The sequence below is a fragment of the Teleopsis dalmanni genome, chromosome X, assembly GCF_002237135.1.
Source record: "Teleopsis dalmanni isolate 2A chromosome X, ASM223713v2, whole genome shotgun sequence".
Classification (NCBI taxonomy): Eukaryota; Metazoa; Arthropoda; class Insecta; order Diptera; family Diopsidae; genus Teleopsis; species Teleopsis dalmanni.
This window is the reverse complement of record NC_051848.1, coordinates 3,738,698-3,748,892: the sequence shown is the minus strand read 5'-3', so window position 1 is coordinate 3,748,892 and position 10,195 is coordinate 3,738,698. Positions and strand designations below refer to the sequence as shown.

Sequence of the window (10,195 nt, the reverse complement as noted above, 5' to 3'; positions counted from 1 at the left end):
CAGTCCGTCATCAGTTAGAAAATAAATAAATAATAAATGATTCTAGTATAGTTAAAGTTTAGTGTGGGGCAGGAATAAGCCAGTCACAATAGAGTTAAAGTGCGCAATAGCACTAACTCAAATCACAACAACAACGACAACATATAATAGGAAACGTAATACTTACCTCTCTTACAGTCGTATATTTCTTTTTTTTTGGACAACGGATAGCAGGACAAAATATTCATTGCAGAGCGCTATTTTGTTCGACGTTGTGCCATCCATTCATCCATCCATCGTTTTTCTAATTTACTACGCCCATTTCACTTTGTCATTCACAATCATTTCTTTAAAGAATCCAGATCATCTCAAAGACTATACCTAGAGATAAACGTTAGTTATTAGTTTACAAATATCTCAACTCTTTTTAATATACCCACAATGCAATGCCTCTACCTTCTGCTTGTGTCTTTTTAATGGTTCACATTTCGGCTTCATAAAACCTTATTATTATCTAATCAAAGCTTTATAGATTTATTTTCAGTCTTTCCAACTTTTTGTGAGTTTTATGGTAACAAATTTTACCATTGCAAAAGACATTTAATTTTTTCAGAACCTTAGTCAAAGTTTATTATGAGAAAACAATATTATAGTTCATAATCGTCCCTATATTTTAATCATATATATAATCATTATTTAATCAATAAATAATTCTTTTAATTTTCTCTAGGCCGTAGTGCTGACTTATCGATGAAAATTTTTCTATCAGTATAGCAATGAACCCGGAAAATCAAGCATGGCGAACTAACTCTTTCTACAGTTCCTTCAACGTTTTAATAGCAGGGAACTAATATGAAAATATTAAGAGTGAGATAAAATCTTATGATTTTCAAGCACATTGAACAAAGCTTACACATAACTGGAGAATAGCCATGACTTTAAGCTCACAAAAATTATTAACCAAGGGTGAAATCGTCTGAAATCAACAACGCTATGAGAGAGAGAGATTTAAAAACTCTTCACTAAACTTAAATTGTGTACTTTCCCAGTAGATTACAAATAGTGTCTAAAAGTTTGTGGTGATAATATGTCTGGTTTCTCATCAAAACTCGAAATGGTTTCAACTGGAAATATAAATACACTCATAAAAATATTATTTCGAAATTCATACAAAATATGTCTAAATTGATAACTAAATTTTTAACTGGATTTAGAAAGTGGATTTTGGAAAGTCATAAAGAAGGTCCTAAAAAGTCAATTTTATTGTTCATTGAAATATATTAAAACATACAGTAATCGCACTTTATTGTCATCACAACAATTTCATATATAATTTTTAAAAATACACTCAATACATAATTTTTTTGAGATATATACCTTCGATATCTCAAGTAACGCAATATTTTCTATTAAAATCGATAACTTCAAAATCAATTATTACAAGTAAATATATAACTTTTCAATGAAGAGTTGTATAATATATAGTGCTGTAAAAATATATTTAATGGTTAATGGAGGAACTATTTCTAGAAGACTATTTCTGGTATGCAATTTTCTTAAAAACAAATGAAAACTTAGCTACTATTTATTAATATAGTGACCACAGTAAATAAATTTAAAAATTAATTATATATGCATTGAAATAAACATTTAACTTTCTAGTTTCACTTGAGCGAATCGTGGAGAAACATAAGTGTATCTGACTTTCTTCGTATTACGTTCTTAGACATAACACGTTTAAGATAATACGTTACTTAGTCAGTCTCAAACAATTACTTAAGAATAATAAAATATAAGAAATATGTTCAAGACCTTTGATGACAGTTATTTGGAAATACTCGAAGCAGCTGTATGGTCAGCTAAAAATTCAATTAATTAAAAATAAAAATTTTTTGTTGTTGCAATATACATACATTATCATTTACATATCACAATTATGTATAAATTTATACATTTCCAGTAGAAAAATCAAGCTGTTATATAATAAAGGAATGGTTACAGGCTCCTCGGGGAGGTCTGATGAAATAATAAACAATAATCTAGTCAAGGCGCAAAGAGAGGTTTTGAAGAAATCTCGCAGTTAATAGAGAGTAAAAGTGCTCAGGTGCACTGACTCAACTAGCCTCAACATAACTAGAATTATAATAATTTTATCCAAAACTTACTTACATATAGTTTAAATTTGTGAACTACAGTATTGCAGAGTTATGAACATTGTTCAGATATATTTTACAAGAATATGTAATTAATAGTAATATATGAGTTTTGAATATACAAAACTTGTATGGTAAAAACCCCATAGCCAAAAGTGCCGACGTTCTATAAACTACTATCTGGGTACCCATAACTACTATTATGTTAGGAAAATTGTTATTGCTTTTGTTGCTTTTCCTAAAAAATAACTATGATGCTTAGGTGCATCAGGAATAACATTCACCATGACTAGACAACGAGCAAATCACTACTTGGTTTAATTCGCCAATATCTTAGCGAGGTGAGTACAACTATTTAATTGACGCCATAGCCCGTCCAACAACAGTGGGTATGTGAATTCACAACAGGAGAGTATGTTTAGGTACTCCATTGTGCTTAACTCATCTTCGGAGTTATCTCAATAAGCGTCAGAGTATAGCGTCAGATACGCTTACCATACAAAATCCACACAAAGGTATTTGATAGAATCGCGTACTAGTTTTTTAAGTCACTTGGCATGGTAAATGGTGTTTCATAAAATTTCAATATGGCAATTATGATTCCAACTTGCACACATATGAAGAGAAAATAAAGCTGCGAGGGAAAATATATACGTTTCAAATAAAGAAAATAAACAATTCGGGAAACAAATTAATTGAGAAATTAAATTCAATTTGTAATTTCTCAACTAAAATCGATTTATTTTTAATTAGACAAAGTTCAAAATTGAACTAGAAAAATGGACAAAAACTGAAAATTGAACTGTGAAGACAGACAATATGTGAAGCAAAATTCCGATATATAATAATTCATAATTTTAATTTTGTTTAAGCTGGCATTGCCCTAAAATTTTCAGAACTGTCACATAGTGCAATATAAGAAATCAAATAAAAAAATTGTTCTTACACCTACAAGATAAGCAGTTTTTCCTCGTAGTAATGGATCCTAATAATGAAAACCTCAATCAAAATATTCCCAATAATGACGATCATGCCGTTAACGGGGTTAATGGTGATGTGTATGAATACTTAGAGATTCAAATTGTTGATCCGCAAGAACAGCGTGAACAAGCACCTGAACAAGAAATAGTAGTAAATGGTGACTTAGAACCGAACAACGTTCAAGGCTTGGATGAAATTGTTATTGAGCCGCCTCCATTAGTTGTTGAACCTGATGTGGCACGTGTTCCAGCTGTTTTACTTGTTCCAAGCCCTCTATGCAACGGATCTGCCACAGATGAGGAGTTAGAGAATGCGGGTATATATTCTAGGTATTCAAATTACATTTCAGAAGATCATCGTTAAAAATATTTAAAAACGGAATAACCAAAAGGTGTGGTAAGAAATTTTTTCTTTTGTATTTGAGTGAATATCTTCTCCATATGTACTCATCATTAATCATTAATATGGTATATCTTTTTCAGTAATACGCTGCTTTTTCCTTAACATATCCTAAATCTATTTAATGTATTCACTTGAGATAACCTACGCTAATAACTAAAATTAGGAACATCATTGGAGCCAAAGCGAGCCAAAGCGTCCGATTATTAAATACATCAATATTTATACCACCAGAGCTTAACTTTCTGTGATACTTTGGAAGGAACAATACTATTACAGATATTTTATAAATACTACTATTATAAAATATTTTTTCTATATTTCAATAATTCTAAGCATAATTTATTGTAACTTAAAACTCCAAAACTTAAATCTGTAGTTGTTTCTCTTACTAAGTAAATGTGTTCAAATTAAAAATTGAAAATTTTGTATTAATTTTTATTATGTATGAGATATAATATATTAGATTATACATAAGACAAAGTTTCATAACTGATAATTTTATTTTTTAAAGCACTGTAAGTTTAGCCCTACATTTATTTTTTCATTATGACTACAAGTGGTTCAATGCAAAATACTTAATCATATTCTTTCGATATCGAGTTGTTTTGTACTTCCAAAAAGCTGTTCTTTATTATAGGTCTACTTATGGTCGTAATATAGTATCTAATATAGTTTTTCTCGGTAGACAAAAAGCATCAAATCATAGCGTTAAACTATAACCCATTAAAACTGCTCTCACGGAATGATTTGTAAAAACATTGCAATCAGAAAGTAATGATGAACTTATAGTCTCAGTAGCAAAGCCAGTACAGTTCCAAGTAGAGGATATACTAGAAAATCAATTTTTTTCACAGCTTTTTGTAAATTTATGTAGATTATATTGGTAATAGAGGAATATGTCCCCTAAACCAATCACCCAGAAGTCAAGGATATACCAACAGTCTCAGTGGTGCAGCCGGGATCGTTCTTTTTTTAGGGGAGAGTACACTTGAATATATTGTCAATGAAGAGATGAGTTAGATTATCCCAATCTTATATTTTTTTAAGTTGATATATTATACCAGTTGACGATCAATTTATCGGCTGGAGTACAATTCGGATTCTGGTGGTTGCTTATGCTGTATTATCTATATAGTATCTATTTTTGTTTTCCTATAATATCCTTTTTGGATAATTGTTTAAAATATCTTTATTAATAATAGAAGAACTTTGAAAAAACTTAATAACAAATTTGAAAAACATTAATGCAATGCCATTGTCTTACGAATAATGGATAGATCTTAAAAAAATTTACAATATAAAATCAATCAATCCAACGCAAACGCTAGTTATAGACTTAAGATTCTCGGAAATTTTTATGTGTATTATGTGTCACGACTTCCAATACGTTATAGCCCCTCACAACACAGTATCGCAAATTTTATTCTTATTCATAAGAAAGAGACAGACATAGACAGATATATAAATAAATAAATATATGAAAATTGTGGACGTTATAATATAAAGATGCATTTATATATCCAGAAAAATAAAACACTTTCTACAAAAATTAATTTTATTTGAATTCTGAAATGATGTAACAAGAGTAGCTTAATTAAGATATTTCTTATCTGACTGTTAAATTTCTTTAACATAAATTTAATAATCAATCCAATTGAAACGCAAATAATAAAAATTAAAATTAATATAAAAAATGTTCGGCCTTCCCTATCAATATAGTTGTGTATTATTTTGCATCTTATTAATGTGATCTGGTGTTTCAGAATGTTACATCCAAGTTGTACTTAGAATATCATATATACATCGATCGATGCTTTAGGAATTAAGATGTTCGCAAAAGATCCCACTAAAGTCGAGAGTTGTAGGGCTTGCCGCACATAAACTACATTAGATGATAAGAAATATCAACTTAAACAAATTGTTGGGTTTTTTCTCAACATAATATTTACAGTCTTACCATAATAAAAATATTTTTTTAATTCTTTCTAGGTTTTTTTGCTGTACGATTATTGCAAATCTTAACTGGAGTATCCCTACGAGTCCAAATTCGTGGACGAGGTTCAGGAATAATAAATGTACCAACGCTGCTTTGCATATTATGATAAATGGATGTTTCCTCCCTTGCATGACTGTCTGCAATAAATGTGTCTGATGTACCGGCCTGTGGAATAGCGTTTCTTGTAATTAGTCCGTTTTGGTTTGAAATATTATTTTGAACTTTGGATGTGGTGGTCAATTCTTCATTTTCGTCTTCAACAACTGCTTCTTGAGCTATTGCTGGCCATAAATCCTTACGGACTGCAAGTGGTTTAATCGCACTAACCTGTGCAATGGCATTGTCTTTTCCAGTCCAATATTGCTTTTGGTCTTCACTTTTGGGTTGATCTGCAGTAGTTAAGATTTCATTGTGATTTACAGATGCTTCTTGGACCATATCTTCCTTTACACACATGTTTGCAGAATGTAGATTAACTTCAACAGCTTGAGGAATTGTACAGACTTCAATGTTCCCGTATAGTTCATTTTCATTGTCCGGTACTTCATTTTCATCAGAAAGTGCTTCTTGAACTATTTTTTGCCATGCAATCTCACATGCTGCAAATGGATTATTCGCACTAACTTGTGGAAAGGCATTGACTTCAACAGTGGCGTATGGCTTTTCGTTATTAATTTGGGTCTGGGCTTCACCAGATTGTAGAATGGAATTATCCCTCTCACTCCACACTTTCAGTGCATGTTCAGTGGATCCGTGTAGATCAACTTCTCCAGCATCTAAAATGACACAATCCTTCTCAGTTGAGTATTGGTTTTGGTCATGTTTTTGGATCGGGATTTCAAAATTTAACACTTCAGTTTGATCACCAAGTACTTCTGGAGATATTTCTTTCAGTGCATGTTCAGTGGCTCCGTATAAATCGACTTCTCCAGCATCTAAAATGACACAATCCTTCTCAGTGTAGTATTGGTTTTGGTCATGTTTTTGGATCGGGATTTCAAAATTCAACACTTCAGTTTGATCACCAAGTACTTCTGGAGCTATTTCTTTCAGTGCATGTTCAGTGGCTCCGTGTAAATCGACTTCTCCAGCATCTAAAAGGACACAATCCTTCTCAGTTGAGTATTGGTTTTGGTCATGTTTTTGGATCGGGATTTCAAAATTTAACACTTCAGTTTGATCACCAAGTACTTCTGGAGCTATTTCTTTCAGTGCATGTTCAGTGGCTCCGTGTAAATCGACTTCTCCAGCATCTAAAAGGACACAATCCTTCTCAGTTGAGTATTGGTTTTGGTCATGTTTTTGGATCGGGATTTCAAAATTTAACACTTCAGTTTGATCACTAAGCACTTCTGGAGTTAATTCTTCCAGTGCATGTTCAGTGGCTCTGTCTGAATTAACAGCACCAGCATCTAAAATGACACAATCTTTCTCAGTCGAGAATTGGATTTGGTTATTTTGTGGAACTATGACTGTAGAAGTCAACACTGCAGTTCCATTATCAGGTGCTTTTGGAATTATTTCTTCTGATGCACTCACATTTGTTGCACGTGAATTAATCTCATGACCACGTTGAATGATAGACACAATATTAGTTTGGATTTGTTGATTATCTATATCCATCTTTAAAGGAAATCGCCTAAAATTTGTAAATATTACACTTTTAATTAGTTTTCATATTCTAGTAAGTGTATTGTATTCTACGATAGTGATTGCATATCTATATATGTGTATGTAATACATATTTATCCTATTTTTCGTTGTTTTATTGTTTCGAAAATAATTTAAACAAACTGTACTTAAAATATATCCAACAGATGAGTACTCGACCATTAAGTAAGTTCTTAACTCAAAATTAGTGTGATGCTATATGGTTACTAAAGTCGCAAAGAATGTGAGCAAAAGAACTCCTTATGAGAGAGCAATAACTTCCTAGAACTAATGAAATGACTGAGAAATTATCAGTAATAATTTTTTCTAATAAAGAATAAAGAATTTATTTTATATTTTATAATTACTTGTAAAAATTGTATAATATAGACATACCTTAAGTCAGAACGAAACGACTGCAGAATGAATTATGAGAAAATGTAAAATTTTGTATTTTGACATTCAATTGTCGAACACGTCACAGTTTTTAAATTTGACACAATTTTTCAAGGAATATGTGTCCATATATAATTCTTATTATCCACACCTATAATATATTTTTTTTGAAATTATTAGGACCATGTTATGTAGTATTACGAGCACATCAAAAGTGGTTCTTTTGGTCTACGCTGAAAGTGAATATTATGTGGAGTGTCACACCAGTATTGCCAGTTTTGTGCTTTTACTACTTTTTGGTACTTTTTGGTACTTTGTGGTTGTGCCTAAATTTAAAAGGAAATATGGATATGCTCACTTTCAATTTTCCACCAAAAATAACCAGTAAGAAAAAAATCATAGAGGTTGTAAAAAATATTGTAAATTGACTATTATATTATCATATAATAATTGTTAACAGTAATTACAAAATCATACGCCTTTCCTTAAAACCAGAAAGTCTAATAATTAGATTATTAAGAGTATATAAAATAGGCTGTGTTACTTCCTGACATTTTTCCTTTAAAATGTATTAAAATTGTAGTAATTTGCTTCTAAAAGGCGCAAATTCTAACATTTATTACTGGACAACACTGCTTTCCCTAAGTGCCGAGTCTCAAACGGCTCAGTTTTCATGGCAAAATTTGAAGCAATATATTGTTTTTCTCTCACTCTCTATACTATAATTTGCATTAAAAACAACAACAATCTTACTCATGCCGTGCCCGAGACACTCTGCATAACATGGCCCTACCTAACATGACCCTTACTTGTTATATTTTACAAATTTCTATATTGAACTATTATTAACCTTTTCCATACAGAAATATTTTGGATTTCTCTAACTTGATCACTATTTTTCCGAAAGTTGTGCTTTTAATTTGCGGATAATGGTATTTTATTTTTTTGGGTTTTATAGCTTTTAGAAATATATTTTAGTGGTAATGTTTACTACTTTTAATTTTTGCCATTTAATATAAAAAGTTTGAAAGCTGATCATCTGTACTTGGAGTTAGAAGCTAACACCTCTGATTTGTTTGGGTTAATACCAAAATTGATATTGGTAGAACTACACGTTCTATAGTGAATAGAACTACGTGTTCAGCACAGATGATTACATGATAGCTCATTCCATGAAATCCCATAGTTCGCGCAACTTCTACAACAAGGGGGAGTGCAATTTTAGCTGGTGATGACTTCCAATAGCTGAACTCCACCACCAATGAATATTTCTGTTTGTGATTAAATTAAATTGTTTACTATTCCTATCGCTGATATAGCATATAACATATATGGCAGATAACATATAAACTTCAGTTGATATGGCAGATAATCTATAAACTTGGGGTGATGTTTTTAATGTACTCCATAAAAACAGACATACTTGACTTCGTCCTGTAACTACTTATTGTAGGAATGTAAATTTAAAAACTGATTATTCTAAGAATTCAATTTAACTTAATAAGAATACTTTTCTTATTATAAATTACAATTAGTGTTGTTTAAATAAAAATACACATTTCAAAAAACTTTAAAGTAATTTAAAGGAGCAAGCCTTGCGAAGGAATTCTTTTTTCACTATTCAAACCAATAAAGCTGGTGTTGTGAGCAGAACTGAAGACTTCAGTGGCACAAGTCGGCGTGAGTTTTCAGTGCTGCAATAACTCATATTTCCCATCACCAATTGCCATTAGTAAGGCTGTAAATTTACTAATTTGGTAGCATCCCCGCTCATTGTTGGAAACGTATGCTTGTGCTTAGTTGCAGTCATTTCGAGCATGAAGACGCATCAATGTTCCCAAATGGCATGGCAATTAAACAGCCAACCAGAACCTAAAGCTCTTGAATGCCTAATGCTGGAAACTCGAACTGCTCTTTATGTTCTTAACTAACGCAAGTAGGCATGCAAGTAGGCAGGCATGCAGGCAAGCAACTCGGCATAATGCATTTATCTGATGCACATTATCGAGTGCAGCAAGGACTGCTCCGCTTGCCTGCTGATTCGTTGATAATTAGTGCGAAAAATCAATACAAAAAGCACTGTTTGCGATATATGGAATATTGATGAAACGACTTATTTGACTGCACAGAGTCTGCCTACACTCAATTTTAATGAATCCTTTTCGGATTGGCAAGAGCTTGCATATGTGCTTTTTGTGTGACTGATTTTCGGAATTTGTAATTAGCTGCAGATGTGCATAATGTTTCGATAATTAAAATCAAGTACGCTTTATATGCCATACAACCCACATTTTATATTTCTAAAAATATTATGATTGACAAATAAATCAAAAATTCCGATATTCTGACGAATATCGCACAGAATTTGCCAATTAAGGAAAATTAAAAGGTTTTAATTGCTAATTATTTTATAATTTTTAATTGGTATGCATATCGGTGAGAATACGATAATCAAGAGGTTAATCTATTTACAAATACTAAAAAATTTTAAATAGCTCAGTAAAATAGAAACTAATTGGAAAAATTTTATTTTTTGTTAATAAAAAAAAAGTAAAAAATTTTATTATAAAAATATTTGGCACATAGCAACGAAACTAAAACCCAAATATACGCAGGTAGAATGATTATATTCATTTGC

The 10,195-nt window shown here is 31.3% G+C and overlaps 2 protein-coding genes across 3 annotated transcripts; one reads left to right on the top strand and one right to left on the bottom strand.

Annotated features, from left to right (window-relative positions):
* The first annotated feature begins 2,897 nt into the window (after positions 1–2,897).
* On the top strand, positions 2,898–3,908 carry LOC119661919. 2 transcript variants are annotated; one of them, XM_038071433.1, is made up of 2 exons: positions 2,898–3,504; positions 3,596–3,908. In XM_038071433.1, exon 1 carries the CDS (start codon positions 3,111–3,113, stop codon positions 3,474–3,476), a length of 366 nt encoding a protein of 121 aa, XP_037927361.1. In that variant the 5' UTR covers positions 2,898–3,110; the 3' UTR covers positions 3,477–3,504; positions 3,596–3,908. The 2 variants fall into 2 exon arrangements, with proteins under 2 accessions (XP_037927361.1, XP_037927362.1); XM_038071434.1 differs by having other exon boundaries at positions 2,898–3,509.
* Positions 3,909–5,169: 1,261 nt separating this feature from the next.
* On the bottom strand, positions 5,170–7,724 carry LOC119662448. Its single transcript, XM_038072070.1, has 3 exons — positions 7,558–7,724; positions 5,473–7,150; positions 5,170–5,397 (listed from the first exon to the last, which is right to left on the bottom strand). The coding sequence occupies exon 2, from the start codon at positions 7,132–7,134 to the stop codon at positions 5,491–5,493; it is 1,644 nt and encodes a 547-aa protein (XP_037927998.1). The 5' UTR covers positions 7,135–7,150; positions 7,558–7,724; the 3' UTR covers positions 5,170–5,397; positions 5,473–5,490.
* Between the last annotated feature and the right edge of the window lie 2,471 nt (positions 7,725–10,195).